The 15706-nt window shown below is 51.5% G+C and overlaps 8 protein-coding genes across 8 annotated transcripts; 3 read left to right on the top strand and 5 right to left on the bottom strand.

Moving 5' to 3' along the window:
- Positions 1-671: 671 nt before the first annotated feature.
- Positions 672-4234, bottom strand: N7443_007033 (peroxidase/cytochrome P450 family protein; the record flags this gene model as incomplete). Its single annotated transcript, XM_056887089.1, has 7 exons — positions 672-1013; positions 1064-1190; positions 1253-3413; positions 3471-3663; positions 3713-3761; positions 3824-3921; positions 3971-4234. The coding sequence occupies 7 exons, from the start codon at positions 4232-4234 to the stop codon at positions 672-674; spliced, it is 3234 nt and encodes a 1077-aa protein (XP_056740738.1).
- Positions 4235-5846: 1612 nt separating this feature from the next.
- On the top strand, positions 5847-6938 carry N7443_007032 (trans-2-enoyl-CoA reductase (NADPH) TSC13; the record flags this gene model as incomplete). Its single annotated transcript, XM_056887088.1, has 3 exons — positions 5847-5883; positions 5963-6178; positions 6259-6938. 3 exons carry the CDS (start codon positions 5847-5849, stop codon positions 6936-6938), a joined length of 933 nt encoding a protein of 310 aa, XP_056740737.1.
- Positions 6939-7317: 379 nt separating this feature from the next.
- N7443_007031 (putative alpha-1,6-mannosyltransferase subunit) lies at positions 7318-8414 on the bottom strand (the record flags this gene model as incomplete). Its single annotated transcript, XM_056887087.1, has 3 exons — positions 7318-7551; positions 7610-8043; positions 8123-8414. 3 exons carry the CDS (start codon positions 8412-8414, stop codon positions 7318-7320), a joined length of 960 nt encoding a protein of 319 aa, XP_056740736.1.
- Positions 8415-9199: 785 nt separating this feature from the next.
- On the bottom strand, positions 9200-9844 carry N7443_007030 (mitochondrial 54S ribosomal protein bL28m; the record flags this gene model as incomplete). The annotated part of the gene is made up of 1 exon (XM_056887086.1): positions 9200-9844. One exon carries the CDS (start codon positions 9842-9844, stop codon positions 9200-9202), a length of 645 nt encoding a protein of 214 aa, XP_056740735.1.
- Positions 9845-10051: 207 nt separating this feature from the next.
- Positions 10052-11558, top strand: rvb1 (RuvB family ATP-dependent DNA helicase pontin; the record flags this gene model as incomplete). Its single annotated transcript, XM_056887085.1, has 3 exons — positions 10052-10195; positions 10274-10493; positions 10546-11558. 3 exons carry the CDS (start codon positions 10052-10054, stop codon positions 11556-11558), a joined length of 1377 nt encoding a protein of 458 aa, XP_056740734.1.
- A 646-nt stretch (positions 11559-12204) lies between these two features.
- Positions 12205-13041, top strand: N7443_007028 (v-SNARE protein VTI1; the record flags this gene model as incomplete). Its single annotated transcript, XM_056887084.1, has 3 exons — positions 12205-12384; positions 12488-12894; positions 12954-13041. The coding sequence occupies 3 exons, from the start codon at positions 12205-12207 to the stop codon at positions 13039-13041; spliced, it is 675 nt and encodes a 224-aa protein (XP_056740733.1).
- A 358-nt stretch (positions 13042-13399) lies between these two features.
- Positions 13400-14335, bottom strand: N7443_007027 (DSC3 family protein; the record flags this gene model as incomplete). Its single annotated transcript, XM_056887083.1, has 1 exon — positions 13400-14335. The coding sequence occupies one exon, from the start codon at positions 14333-14335 to the stop codon at positions 13400-13402; it is 936 nt and encodes a 311-aa protein (XP_056740732.1).
- Positions 14336-14918: 583 nt separating this feature from the next.
- Positions 14919-15554, bottom strand: isa1 (Fe-binding Fe/S cluster assembly protein ISA1; the record flags this gene model as incomplete). Its single annotated transcript, XM_056887082.1, has 2 exons — positions 14919-14956; positions 15023-15554. 2 exons carry the CDS (start codon positions 15552-15554, stop codon positions 14919-14921), a joined length of 570 nt encoding a protein of 189 aa, XP_056740731.1.
- Positions 15555-15706: the final 152 nt, after the last annotated feature.

Genomic DNA, 15706 nt, shown 5'->3' with positions numbered 1-15706 from the left:
GAAGAGGGAAGATGGGTAAGATCGCCCGGTAGTGATGAAAGAGTCACACGGGCAGGGCAGACGGTGCAGGTCGTTGAGCCCTGGGTAATGACGGTACCGGGGGAAGTTGGATGGATGAAGGAGGGGGTGGGTGGAAGAAAGTGGTAGAAAGGGAAAAGAGGTCAGGAAAGAATCGTGGACTGCCCAAGTGAGCTGTCGCGGGCAATATGGCGGAGCAGGGCCTGATTGCCGGGCGGTCAGGGCACGTTTCGATGTACATCCGGACATCCACTCCATCTTTGCCATTCTGTCATTCTTTCGAATTGTACTAGTTAATCCTAAAGACTATTCAAATGGATACTTGAAATAAGTTTAAACACTTCGTTTCCTTATTTCCTCCAGACTTTTTTATAGGCATCTTCGAACAACTTTTTCGTCATCACTCGATTTCTTTTCAACGGCTTTTACCTTGTCTTGGCTCCGGGGTACCGAATTAAATTTCACCTTATTTACCATTGAGACTGTGGAATCCAGTAACAAATGAAGTAAGAAAGACATTGAGGACCTTCTGCATCACAGTAACAACAAAAAACAAATGCTATAGAGAATACAGGACAATGAAATATACAGTAAGAAATACATAGAAAGTCGTAGAGCCGATTTTCCTCCACCTATCTCATAATGTAGCCCCATCACTTGAGGTCCGCTTCGGGAGTCGCCTTGGGGATATCTCCGTCCCACTGTATCTTCATTGTGGCAGGATACGGCGAAAAGCTGCTATGCTCGGCATTCATATACATGGTGATGCCACCAATGACCTTGAGCTTCTTAAGTTGACCTTGGGGACCAGGGGCGCGGCGGAGGTTCTCTAATTTACCAACTGTTCGGAGCATAGTTGGCAGTGCGGCCTTGAAGATATCAAGGCCGAGGCACTGGTGAGGACCATGGCCAAAGAATATGTACTGGCTTAGGTCACGGTCCAGGCAGACCTGTTCGGGGTCGGGGAAGGCCACGGGGTCGTGGCTGGCGGCAACCTGAATATTGGTCAGAGAAGGTCGTATTAGAAAGCAAAGTATACACTTACCAGATTGCAGAGGATCTGCTGGCCGGTCTTCAATGTCAACTTCTCTCCGTTGTCATCGATGACTGTAGGCTTTGCGACCTCTCGAGGCACTGCAACGGACGAGCGAATCCTAGCACCCTCCATGAAGCTGTGGATGAAAGGTTAATAGGAATCGATTTATCAGCGATTAGGGGGAAATAAAAAACTCACTATCGCAAAAGCAGCTCGTCAGACTCTGGCGAAGTTTCTTTCGAAAGACGCTGGATCTCCGCCAGATGAGCCGCGTTCTCCTTTTCAAGATAAAAGTCAAGACACTGAACAAAAAGCTGCGCTTGATTGGCGACCATCGAGCTTGCTGACGGAAGAATATGTGTCCACACAATCTCCTTGGGAGGTAGTCCACTATCCAGTAGGCGCTTGATCATGTGCTCACCGTAGTCACTCAGGGCATCATGACGGTGTAGAAGACTGACTATGTTGGCGACGATGCCAGCCTTCTCAACAATCTCGACATTGGCCATCACCAGCTCGCCGAGCTGCTGGGAGACTTGGCGGGATGCTTGCTCAAGCTGGAAAGACTTGGAGACATCAACATCATAGAATATGCAGGTGAAGATCAAAGACATGATCTGGTAGAGCTCAACCTCGGTGAAAATGCCTCTGGGGTTAGACTCTGTCTTGAGCGGAAGTGAGAAGATGCTGGCACAGAAATGAACATGAGCCAGGTTTGACACATCCCGAGCGATGTCAATCTGGTTGACACCTGCAATCTTGTATGATTTTGATTTCAAAAGTTGCAAGGTGATATCTTCATAGAATGCCTGTACGTCCTCTCTCCACTTATCCCGGTAAAGAGCCTTGCCCATCATCTTTCGAGATGCTGCATTTGCCGGGAGATCACCAGACAGCATGAAGTCTCGTCCATAGGGATGACCATCACGCTGCACAAGGAATTCGATCTTCTTTCCCCATGTCACCTTGAAAGCATCCTGGTCCGCCAGAATAGCCTTGTTGGCAGCATGGGAGCTGATTAGCTGGGGGGAGGGATTGTAAGCGGCTTTATCAAAGCTGTACGTGCCAGCCATTCCAAGATTGGCAAAGATCTTACGGTTCTCCTCGGGGATGGTCATGGGGAAGTGCGCGTAGATTGAGTCTCCACGGAAGTGGTTGGGAAACGCGCGTAGGACCAGCTTGTAAAACACATGGCCCTGATCAATAGAGTCGTCGTAGTCGACCTCATTATATGCCCAGTTTGTAAGGTTCTTGGGAGTATAATCCACAGTGTAGAAGCGATCTCCGCGGACAAGAGCAACCGCATCCGAAAGGACTGCTCTCGAGACGGTAAAGTTGGTGCAGAGGCCACTTCCCGGGGCCATTGCCTTCTTCGCCTCCTCCACAATGATACCTGGGTAGAGTTCCACTTGATCGGGGTGGTCATAAAAGTGTTTGAGCTGATCAACAATGTACGGATCCGAGTTGATTTCCTCGAAAGTCTTGTATGGATCCAAGCTGAAGAACGATCGGAACTCGTTCAAGGTAGCCAGGTTCCAGTTACGCGCCTGCTTGATACCAAGAACCTCAACGCTGCGTAAGATCTCCGGCACATTGGAAGCCCCATATGCACCAGCAACGTCTTCTACGCTGTCTTCAAAGATCTTGACAAGGTCATCATCAGGGAAGGTGCCATCTGCATTGCGGTTCAAGTTTGCAAATGGACGCTCGAGAGGGTCCTCGGAGAGTTTTGCCTCCCACCGTCCCAAGCCACAGCCAAACTGCTGCATGTCGATCGTGTGCGGATCTTGGCCCGCAAACACCTCTTTATAGAGATCTTCAGACCACTTCTGATCACGCTGCGAAATGCAGGAGTGCCATCGGTAGACAAGGTTGAACTCCGCCGAGGCCTGGTTACCAGTGGCCTCGGTGGCCGATTTGATCTCAGCTCGAGGATCCAGACTCCATTTACTATCGGTCCGGTTCAAGTTGAGGATGGTCCGGACGTAATCCTTCAAAACAATGTTGATGTAGAGACCACAGGTAACCAGACGGGCGGTCTGGAACAGGTCATTATCCCAAGTGGCATAGGCTGTGGTGTTAGACTCATCTGGTTTGGTGAATCTGCCGCCTTCGTTGATCTCCGCCAACTGTGTGACGACGAAATTGTGGAAGCGATTGAACATGATCAGCATGACACCAACACCGGGAGGGAAGCCAAGAATACGCTTTGCAGAGAAGCAGTCGGGCTTAAGCTTTCCATCTTTGAACGTCCGGATTGCATTCTGCTCATCCTGGTTGTTCCCGTAGAGAGGCTGCAGATCCAAGTATGAGGATGTCAAAGATGAGCTTGAATCACGAGGATTGGTTTGGAAGAGGTCTGGCCTACGTTAGCGCGATTTTCTGGAGCTTTGAAAATTTGGTGCTAATGACATACCATGAATAATAATAGATGCCAGGTAGAAAAGAATGCTAGAGATTTTGGTCGGGTGCTCCTTGAATTCTTTTCGCGCGAGTAGACTATCGAAAAGCTGCTCCGGATCCGGGAGGGAAGCAGACTGCATCTTCTTTGGCTGGACTGATCGGGCATATGGAGTGCCAGCAGCGCCAATTTGAGGCCACAGAAGATTCTTGGGCAGACGTTAGCAGGGATCTCCTTCTCAGCCAAGCAGCACATACATTTCCTGATCCATCCGCCTTCCGATACAAGGAATCACGCCCAAGAGAGCTGTAATGTCAAATCAGTATAATTCCGGAGTATCATCTCGTGTTCGAAGATATCCAACTTACGTAATGGGAGGGTGCTGCAAATCAGTCCATAGAGTTTTGAGAAAAGCGCTCGTGAGTTCTTTTCCGATGTGAGAAGTTGAAGGCAAGTCTGCCGCAACCTATTAAAGTGTGAGAAATTGCAAGTGTTCGCTACCAGTCTAGACATACCTGGATCACTTGTTCCATGATATATTCCCTATCATTGACAGCATCGCCAGTGATTGCGCTTTTGGCCATCACCGCTAAGCCCTCGAGATCCTTGATAGGGAGATGAGGGATGTCTTTGATAATGCCAGTAGTCTTGTCTTCCTTGATGTAGGTTCCATCGCCAGTTTCAGTAGGCAAGGGCCTCAAAGACGCCTCAACCATCTGCTCAGCCTGGGCCAGGGGGCTTTTGCTGCCATTGACGGGTTTCTTGCGACGGTCAAACATGTCGGGGGTGGAGAGGCGTTTATATAATGTAGAGATTCCCATTATGACGGTTGTCTAAACGTGGACCAGGATGTCAGTTATGGAGAAGCAAGCGCGAGCTAGGCGCAATACTTGAGCAAAGATCCAAGAAGAGATGGAGGCACCTGCAGACCCAGACCAATTCAGTTCAAATATTTACGTTTCCCAAGGGTACGAAGGGAGACGGAAGACTGGAGTGGCAGGAATACCCAAACTTATGCGAAAGGGCAGGGACCAAAAGCGATAGACAAAATAACGTTTGAGAGGGTCAAGCAAAACCAATCATCAGATCACGGAGGGTAGGAAGATATAAAGCAAGCCCGGCCAGCTTACGGCTGAACTAGCCCCTCAACCCAGGCACACGAGTAGCGTGTGCATACTTCACTCTCCAAGACTAGCGCCACAACCCTAAGCCGGGTCAGGGATGCACATATGGGAAAAGACATGCGACGCCCCACTTCCATGCGAACGTTGACGCATCTCTCATTCGTGCGTCTTATACTGGAATGCCATGTGAACCGTCCATTTGCCTTCCCGCCCCGCCCTCTTGGGTTCGCCATCTCCCGAATCCGAGTCAACCTTGACAATGATTTCAGGCAATCAACACGAGGCGTCCCTCGCTAGGCCACCCCCGGCCAGCTGAGTCTCGCCATCAAATTGCCCGGGTGTCATTGGCACACTGACAGCTCGGATTACTCGGTGGGGACTGCATTGGCCAATGCCGGATCCTCCATTTTTCCCTTTTTCTTTGACGCGCATTTCACCATGCACTGCAAATCAAACCAAATCAAATCAAATCAAATCAAATCAAATCAAATCAACCAAACAAGCTCGGGTGTGCTCGCGCCACAATCTGCGATCTGGCCTGAGACAGCCCCCGGGAACCCCGGTTCACAATGCTGGACGAGGAGTTCATTGGCGACGCTCGGGCAGACTAACCACTGCGGAGCAGTTCGTTTGCCCGACCTGAAAAGGTACCGGGGCCTTAGCCAGGCAACGAACATTATCGGATCTTCGTTTCCCTTTCTCGTGCCCGGTTATGGAGCCTCTGTACTCCGCCTCTCGAGTGGGGGCCTTTTTCAGCTCAGCTCGTTTTCGTGCAGCCGAGACTTCCTAGCGCCAGGTTGCAAATCATGCTGATACGGCTGTCTCTCGTGGTGGCTTCAAGTCAGCCCGTTTTGGCTTACACTCTCCGTCCGCCCGTGCATTATACGCCCATTTACGCATAAGTATCCAACGTCATATGCATCCTTATCTAACTCACTGTTTCAGGTATTGTATTGGTGTCTTTTCCTCGGGGCCGTTTACACTGGACCGAGATGTAGATGAGCCCGGACTCTTGCTTCTCTCTGGCCTTCTGGACCTTCCTAGGCCATTCTCCACATGTCTTTGTATACAGCCTTATAGATTCAATGTGATGTGTCTTATTTCAAACCCGCGTACTGCTTACACCCAATGACGAGTACAGGCCCAACCTCAGGTGTCAACATCACGTGGGGTCAACCGAGGTCCTCAACATTTCTCGATACTCCTGGGTAACGTGGATCTGTTCACAGCCTCGTCATTAAACAGCTTGAGTTTGCCATAGTTCACAATGGCGTCCCAGATCACGCTCGCCGTTGAGCCGCGAGGTATGAATCTTTAGCTCCGTGCTTGAACCAGAGCTCTTGGAGAAATTACCAAATCTACAGACAGCTAACAACAAACAAGGTAAACCCATCAGGAAGCTCCCCAAGACCATCACAGTCAACCTCGACACCAATGGCGAGGAGCTGCACAACTCTATCGCCAAGGTTTCCGGTGCCTCCGTCCACCGTCTGCGCATCACCAAGGGAAGCGACCGCAGCGTGGTTCCCAATGACAAGGGCACCACCATCGACGACACCGGTCTTCGGGAGTCAAGCGTGATCCACGTCAAGGACCTGGGTATGTTGAAACATCCACCAGGCATCGTCTGGAAAGGGACCCCACGTCACCGAGCAAAGCTAACGTGAATTTCCAACTAGGCCCCCAGATCCCATGGCGCACCGTCTTCATCATCGAATATCTGGGCCCCCTCTTGATTCCAGCCCTCTTCCTCTATCCCCTTCGTTCCCTGCTATACTTCAACTTTGAGACCATTCCCGCACCCTCCGACACCCAGATCCTAGTCTGTGCCCTCCTGACCCTGCACTTCCTGAAGCGTGAGTATGAGACCATCTTCGTGCACCGCTTCAGCAACGCCACCATGCCCGCCCGCAACATCTTCAAGAACAGCGCACACTACTGGGCACTCTCTGGATTCAACATCGCCTACTGGGTCTTCCGCCCCGATGCCGGCGCGGCCACCAAAAACCCCAACACCGCCCTCGTGTACGCCGGTCTCGCGCTGTTCGTGTTCAGCGAGGTGGCTAACTTGAATGCGCACATGATTCTGCGTGATCTGCGTCGCCCCGGTACCACTGAACGCGGTATTCCCTCTGGATTCGGGTTCAGCTGGGTTACTTGCCCTAACTACTGCTTCGAGATCTTGGCTTGGATCGGTGTTTTCCTTGTCAGCCAGTTGAGCTGGAGTGTCCTTCTTTTCGCCCTTGTTAGTGGTCTGCAGATGTGGAGCTGGGGGTGGAAGAAGGAGAAGCGTTACCGTAAGGAATTTGGTGACAAGTACAAGAAGAAGAAGACTGTCATTCTCCCCTTCCTCTGCTAAAGGCTGGATAACCAGTCTTTTTGGGAGCAAGAATTTTCCTTCGCCTGTGGGCGAAATGACGGGAAATATCAAAACAGGGAATTAATGGAAAGACAAGACATGTCAATTCACTCCCCACTCCTCACGAGTCTCAGACTCAAACTCAATGTTTACGCAGGATGTTTATAGGATATTAGAACCACATTTCACGAACCGTGTAACCGATAGCCGAAGATAGCCGAAGATAGAACCCAAAAATAATGGCCATTTTTCCGTGAACCTATGCACGTCAATTGAAAGAAGAAAAACAAGAGCACCGCGCTATATGAGACCAGTCTAACTCAAAACTCCAAATCAAAAATGGTACAGAAAGAGCCATCGGCACCCAAGAACTTGAGTCTCAGGAGTCCCGCTCGCTTTTATACTTCTTCTGCCATATCTTGTAGTAAGCTTCGAGCTCTGGGCAGTCGCGTGTCGTGGATTGTCCACACGCAGGAAAGCGAATGATCAAGTCGCCATCCTTGTATGCACCATCTGCCGAGGCACCCGTCGAGTCACTGAATGCATTCATATAGCGTTGAGGGACGACGGCAGTCCGGGAGAGGACAGTCGGGTGCCATTGCATGATGTGATCCTTCAAAAAAACAGTCAGCCGGATCCCTAAACCCCTAACACATCCCGAATAAACATACCAGCCCATGAGTCTCCGCCTTAGCGAAGTTGTAACTGCGAAACAGCGGATCAAACCACAAATCCAAGAAATAGCGCGCAAAGTCACCATTCTTAAGAATGAAGCTTCCGGGGTTCAGATCCTCACTGTCCTGCGTCACGATCAGATCGACGTCCTTCTCCTTCAAATGCGAATATGTCCTGATAATGCTATCCGGTGGTACAACGGGCATATCCTTTAACATGACCGACTCGAGCTTGCTGCGCTCTAAAAGGTGTGATTTGAGCGACTGCGCAGGGTTCATGATGAGGGCATGCGCGTTCAGATGGAAGAAGTATTTCGAAGTCGGGTTGCGCGCCATCGCGTGGCGTACAGCTGGAACCATAGCCCAGCTTCGAGGGGAGTCGCCAAAGGCTTCATTGTAGTCTGAGACGCTGGCGAAGAAATTGGTATACCCTAGTGCAGCGCACGTCAGTCCCATTCTCATTCCCCTTGACTAATATACCCAGCAAGACGAGTGATTGAATGAGCTTACCATGGCGTTTCGCATAGTCTTCTCGGTTCGCTACAATTTTGCTGATATAGCTCTCGCTGAACTGCTCGTAATCCAGCAGCGTCACAATAACCACACCAGCCGTAGCAGCCGGCGCCACAGATGTCGATGTCGATGTCGAGCTCGAGGACGAGAAGTGTGAGAGCAGGTAGAGGATGGAAATAACTGCGAAAGCGAAAATCGCGATCGTTTTGAGCTGTTTCCGCCGGTAGTGCGGTAATCTTGAGGAGCGAGCGCCTGGGACACTCTTCCGCGGAGGCAGGGCGAACTGCATGACGAGGGACCCCGGCGCTGAAGTGCCGGACAGTAATGTAGGATAGTCAAGGGCTCGGATGCAGCATCTGAATCAGGCGCAATTGCAAAGTTGGTGAAATGAGGCGCAGGGTGTCAAAGGAGCGAGTTTCATTTCCGAGTTCTGGCCGGTTGACGAATCCGGGGTGCGGGTCGCATGCCAGCGTCGACGCCGTTTTGAGCGACGCAGATAAGGATTCTTGGCGATGAAACACGGAGAATCAATTTTCAATTGGAAAATTGTTTCTATACTTAGAGGGAATTTGACTCCAGTGTAGAGTACTTGAGCGATACCAGGTGTAGCTCGGCCATTGTATGATGAGCTTGACAGAAAGTTACAGCTTCTTATCTACAGAACTCAAGGTCCAAACGAATTGGGTAGGACGGAGAATAGAGCCGACATGTTGTAAGCCAGGATGCTTGCACATGGCAGTCAGTGACATACAAGATACACACATGACCATGAAACATAAGACTGGGGTCTAAGCTGGTTTACTAGAGGCAATTGAAGTTCAAAACATGGATGTGGAGTATAAATACACAGAAGTTCTAATATGCAAGCCCAACAGAATCGCGCGAAACAGTTGCCATCATATTGCTCAACAGATGAGGCGCAGGGATTCGAAAAGAGGTGAACAGCAGTGGCGAAATAGCGTCAAGCAATTCGTCGCGGTAATGATACAATGGAAGTAGCGCCAGTCCGTTTTATCTCGTCAATGAGGGATCGAGAGCATCTTTTTTCCCAGACAAGTAAGAGATATCGCCCGTTTAGAGTTCGAGTTGGGCACGTTGTTGGTTCTGGATGTCGGCCTTGCCCTTCGGACGGGGCTTCGTGATGGATTGGATGTTGAGTCTCTCCTCGACCTTCGCTTGAATCTCGGCCTCCTTGGTCTTAATCCACTCATCAAACGGCAAAGGGTCTGCCAGTCCAAGCTTCTTCCGCTCTGCCTGCAACTTTTCTTGGATGGCCGGGGTCTGCATGACCTTGTATCGAAGCTCCCATCCGAACATGCCGAGATCCTTAATGCGGCCGTTCTTGTCGCTCATGAGGTAGTTGTCGAGGCCACCCTCCTTATAGATCGAACGCATCGCCTCGCGCGTGACTTTGATGCGAAGGTGCTCGCCGAGCGCCTCGCTCCACACTTTCTGTCGGCGGACGTTGGGCTTCCAGCTTCGCCTTGTCTTGCCCTTGTTGCGTCCATCAGAGATCTTGTTACCGAAACGGATCATGGCACCACCGTAGAGACCAGTGTCGGCCTGCTTGTACCACTGTCGGGGGCCATGGGGATAGGCCGGGATGTGCTCGGGGAGTTTCTTGTCGGACTGGCGTGCCAGTGATGTCGAGAAGGATCGCTTTGGTGCGGACAAAGCAAGGCCGCGGAAGGCCGCAGTGAGAGAAAACGGAGTGGCCATGTTGACAGAGACCAATGGCAAGTTCAATGTGAGTTCGTGCCGATGAACGAAGAATTTGGGAGCGGCGCGAAAGTTGGTTAGTCAGCGCCTCGTCCCTTCCAAAGTAAGGTTGCTCGCGAATTTCGAGGCGCATCTGCGACAGGACCCATTTCTTTGAGCTCTTCCAGCTTTGTTTTTTTTAAAATTCACTTTTCCATTCCCTCTATCATGGTTCAGATCAACGAAGTTAAGTCCAACTCGCGAGAGAACAGGACTGCGGCGCACACGCACATCAAGGGCTTGGGACTGCGCTCTGACGGCACCTCAGAAGTCTCCGGTGATGGATTTGTCGGACAAGCCAGTGCCCGTGAGGTACGTGATAGCTCCTAGTCGATGAGGATGGATTATTTTCATGGAGAACCTCGACTAATTGGCTGAAATCGATCACAGGCATGCGGTGTTGTAGTCGACCTCATCAAGGCGAGGAAGATGGCTGGCCGAGCTGTCCTGCTCGCTGGTGGCCCTGGTACCGGAAAGACTGCGCTCGCTCTCGCCGTTTCACAGGAATTGGGAACCAAGGTTCCTTTCTGCCCGATCGTTGGCAGTGAGATCTACTCTGCAGAGGTCAAGAAGACAGAGGCTTTGATGGAGAACTTCCGACGCGCAATTGGTAGGCGATGAACAATGACACCGGTACAAGGCTATGGCTAACACGAGACTAGGTCTGCGAGTTCGCGAAACCAAGGAGGTGTACGAGGGTGAAGTTACAGAGCTTACCCCGGAGGAGACCGAGAACCCTCTGGGCGGATACGGACGCACGATTAGCCATTTGATTATCGGATTGAAGTCGGCTAAGGGAACCAAGAAACTTCGCCTGGACCCCAGCATCTACGAGGCCATCCAGAAGGAGCGGGTCACCGTGGGAGATGTCGTCTACATTGAGGCCAACACTGGCGCTTGCAAACGTGTTGGACGGTCAGACGCCTACGCAACCGAGTTCGATCTTGAGGCGGAGGAGTACGTCCCTGTGCCGAAGGGCGAGGTTCACAAGAAGAAGGAGATTGTCCAGGACGTGACTCTCCACGACTTGGATATGGCCAATGCTCGGCCGCAGGGTGGCCAGGATGTTATGAGCATGATGGGTCAACTCATGAAGCCCAAGAAGACCGAGATTACCGACAAGCTGCGTCAAGAGATCAACAAGGTTGTCAACCGGTATATCGACCAGGGTGTCGCCGAGCTGGTTCCCGGTGTGCTCTTCATTGATGAGGTCCACATGCTCGACATTGAGTGCTTCACATACCTGAACCGTGCTCTTGAGTCTTCTATCTCCCCCATCGTTATCCTTGCCTCCAACCGCGGCAACACCGTTATCCGTGGCACCGACGACATCAGCGCTGCCCACGGTGTTCCCTCCGACCTGCTCGCCCGTCTCCTCATTATCCCGACCACCCCTTATAGCCCTGAAGAGATAAAGACCATCATTCGTCTCCGCGCTAAGACGGAGGGTCTTAACATCACTGAGCCCGCTCTTGACAAGGTTGCTGAGCATGGCAGCAAGGTCAGCCTGCGGTACGCGTTGCAGCTGCTGACTCCGGCGAGCATTTTGGCTCGCATTAACGGACGTCCTGGTGGTATCGAGGCTGCGGACGTTGCGGAGTGCGAGGATCTTTTCATTGATGCGAAGCGCAGTGCATTGATTGTCGCTCAGGACAGCAGCAATTTCCTTCTTTAGAGCTGGATAATGCTATGACTGGAGAACAGTGATTGAGGAGTTCCATGATATGTATTCCATAGGGGTATTTTTTTGTTTATTTGAAAAAGGCGAAATGTGCTTGTCTAGGCCTGATTTAATGTTACTGGATTTTATATTACTCCGAGCTCGTTATCATATGTAGAGTAAGACCTCAGTAAGGGACAGAGTGTTAAGCACTGTGTCTGCTGATCATTGTGGGACCTGCAGGATGCATTTAGCAATGCTCTCCGTTCGGGTTCGGAGTTTGAACTATTCTAAACTGTCTTAAAAGGTTTCACATCTTCCCCAGGTTATCTCATGATCGCTACTTATCACCGGTGATCCGTTGTAACGCCGGCCTCGAATCACGTGCGGGGGCCTCAACCCAGCCTCCGAGGAATCGCCTCACTATTCCTCATATTTGGATTTTGTGACAACAATCTAACGCCCTCGGGACTCATTCTCTACTTTTCCACGAGGAACCGGACTAAGTACAACTCTTTCAACCGAAGCTCCGCCAGGCAGCTCTGAACAGCGTCACCCGTCCCTAGATAACGGTGGAGCCTCCGGTCCCAACTGCCACTCGGTCCTCGCGCAACATACAACACCTTCTTTCTGAAACCACCCATATTACTCGCCTATCAAGATGTCGAACCCTCTCGACACAGATGCCGGCTCGGAGATGTTCGCCAGCTACGAGAACGAGCTAAAGCTTGTCCAGGCCGACCTGAACCAGAAGCTCGACCAGATCGCCGAAGCCAGCGGCGAGCAGCGCAAGGCCGCAATCCGATCCGCCGAGCAAGTTCTCGACGAAGCCACAGAATTGGTAAGTCACCCGCAAACCAACATCGACTACTCGGTTACTCGACTGCTCGACCCCTCAAATCCCCGCCCAGTGTCCAGATCATCTAACTAACAACCCGTAACAGCTGGGCCAAATGCGCTTGGAGAAGCAGAACATCCCATCATCAGCACGCTCTAAGATCAATATGCGCTTCCGCAACTACTCAACAGACGTCGACGAGATCAAACGCAAGCTGAAGTCCCTATCGGACGACCGCAAAGCGCTATTCGGCGACCGGTACACCGACGACCCAGTCGACGAGCAGCTCGAGCAGCGCCAACAGCTGCTCTCCGGGACAGAACGACTCGAGCGCAGCTCCGCAAGACTCCAGTCAAGTCAGCGACAGGCGCTAGAGACCGAAGACGTGGGCCGCAATGTGCTGGCAGATTTGTACGGCCAGCGCCAGACGATCCAGCACACACGGGACAACCTACAACAGAGTGAGGGATACGTGGATACTAGCATTAAGACTTTGAGGGGCATGGCCCGTAGGTAATGATCCCTTCCACCTTGACCCGGATATACTGGAGTGGTTGACTGACGTTGTATAGGATGGCTACGAATCGGATGATCACTATTGCCATTATCACCGTGCTTGTTCTTTTGATTGTCGCCGTTATTTACGGCAAGTTCCATTAGCGTTTGGGATTATGGCGTTGAATTGAAGGGATTCAGCTTCTGTTTGAGTTGTTGTATGCTAGCATTTTCGTGAGTTGACGAGATCAAGAGCTTCGTCTGTAAACTCGTATTGTAATCGAATACTTGATATGCAAGATTATTTTGACGTACTTCTCCAGAGCAAGTAATGCCGAATCGACTGTTATTTTATACTTCCCAAGGTCAAAATCAAAACCCCAGATTAACAACTCTAGAGATGTATATATCAACGATATACTACCAAGCACTGCCAACAGAAGAAACGAATATTCATTAATGGGTATCTCATGCAAACAAAAACGCTACACCAAAATCATCCATCCCAACCATCTGATTCCCCCTAATTCATAATCCTCATAGCCCCAAAAGCAGCATTGACAACCACCCCCACAAAAACAGCAACACCCTTTCTCCAACTCCAAACCCCCTCCTCCCTTCTCAACCACATAGCACACCCAATCGGCCAAAAGAATCCCATAATGGCCCCCCAAAGCATGTCATCCATCGCGCTCCTCGAACCACCCCCAAAGCCCCCATCATCATCCCCAACCCCACCCTCTCCACCAGCCTGTGCCAACGCAGCCGTCGACCCTTCGTCCATCCACCGATCCTCCAGATCACGCAGTGCTTCGCCTGTAGGCATGGTGTCCGGTGTTCTGGAGACGGATTGAACGGCTAGGAACTGCGAGCGCAGGGCTGTGACTTCGGACGCTGTAAAGCCTGCGCTGAGGAGGCGGTCGAAGCCGCGGGGTGCGGGGGTTGTGGTTGGTGGAGGAGGGGAGGTACGGGTTGAGATAGCTGAGAGGGGAGTTTCTTTTTGTTTCTGGAGGAGGGTAGAGGACATATCTGACTCGGCGGAGAGGTCTGATTCGGAGAGTGCGATGTCGCCTATGGAGCAGTGGATGTAGATTCGCGGTCTGCTGTCGCGAACGGCCTGTTTGCCTTTTCCATTTCCATCTTGAGAGTCTTCGTGCTCTGAGTCTGCGTGGGGTGACCGTGCTGGTGATGAGGGGAGTTTGAGAGAGGCTGTTAAGGCGGTTGAGTCTTCTAGACCGCGGCCGGCGTAGATGAGACGGAGGCGGTGGGATGAGAGGTTTGAGGGGAGATTGGCGCGGATTAGTTGTTTGAGGCCGGCGCCTGTTGTTGTGTCCGGGGTTGGGACGTCGAGAGGGAGGTCTGGGATAGAGGCGGAGAAGCGGACAATTATTAGGAGGGCGTTGGTGACCGGGTCGCTGGTGACGGTGCTGTGGGGGGTGAGCAAGGGTTGCGACGCCATTTTGGGTTCTCTCCGGATCAAGTGCTCGTTCATGGGATCCCCCGAGTTATTGAAGGTCGGAGCTATGTTCGAGGTGGATGCGGAGTCGCCGAGGCTCCCATCATGTGACATCAGCGATGCAGGAACTATTCATACACTTAATTGTGGCATGATTAGTAACTATAAATAGAGTAATTGACAGAATATTGATCCTACGCGATCATGTATATGCGTTATGTTTTGAGTCATTTCATTCATAGTCGATTGGACTGTTCTATACAAGTAGTATCACAAATCTGCAAGTTCCAAACGACATGGGGAGAATATGAAAACAAAAGAGGGCCCAGTTAAGCCTCTATGGCCACTGTGGCTATGAGCAGCCTAAGCCAACCGGCTGGAATCTTTCCGAGGGAAACGAAGGAGCGGCAAAACAGCCGGTAAAAAGACGGGTGGAGACAAAGTATCGACCGGATATAGAGCGTATGTACTGGGCCGGTAAAACGGCCCCGAATCCCAAACACCCGTAGAGAATAAAACGCCATCCAATGCACCATAAAAAAAAGACGCCGAGAAACGGAATACTCAACATATTGAGAAGGGGCAGCTAGACCATGAAGGACTCTCCGCACCCGCATGATTCCTCTATTGTCATGAGTCAGCCGACTGAAACTGTAACGTAATTGTACGTAATTGCCGGGGGAAACTTACTGATGTTGGGGTTGGTGAAGACGAAGCGCTGGCTCAGCTTATCCTGGTGCCAGTCCATTTCACTGCCAATAATGCTGAACAAGGCCTTGCTGTCGATCAAGACCTTCACTCCGTCTTGTTCCACCACTTCGTCGAATTTGCCCGGCTTCTCCACGTATTCGAGGTGGTATGCCAGGCCTGAGCAGCCGCGGTTTTTGACACCCACCCGAATGTATTTCGGTTCGGGGTTATCCATGAGCTTGCGCAGTTGCTGGATTGCAAGTGGGGTCACTTTCATGGCAGCCTTTCTTGCCCGCAATGGCCGACGGGATTTCGCGGAAGGCTTGGATGCTGTGGATGAGGCGGGTTTGGGCTTCTGGGCTTCTCCTTCACGCACGCTGATCTGAGATGACTGTGCTTGTGACGAGGGCTTGGAAGTGTCGGACGGGATTGAGAAATCGGCCGAGATCGAAGTGTCCTGACCAGCGGAGCTGCGAGGCATCGGGAAAGATGAAGGAAGTGTGTGAGGACGGTAGGCAGTAGCGGTCTGCATGTCCCGCTTAGAGGACTGATGTGCGTTTCCGTAGGAGGAGAAGCAGCGTAGAGCGTTGCGGGGGGGCCGCCGCGGGCAAAGCCCAGCGGAGGAGTGTGGCGGATGATGTCACTGGACGGTGCATGGTGCTGCAGAAACTCATGATGAGGAGC

This window comes from Penicillium atrosanguineum (genome assembly GCF_028827265.1).
Source record: "Penicillium atrosanguineum strain IBT 20685 chromosome Unknown utg000005l_segment0_segment0, whole genome shotgun sequence".
Taxonomy (NCBI): domain Eukaryota; kingdom Fungi; phylum Ascomycota; class Eurotiomycetes; order Eurotiales; family Aspergillaceae; genus Penicillium; species Penicillium atrosanguineum.
The sequence above is the reverse complement of the archived record's forward strand: the minus strand, read 5'-3'. Positions and strand labels throughout refer to the sequence as shown.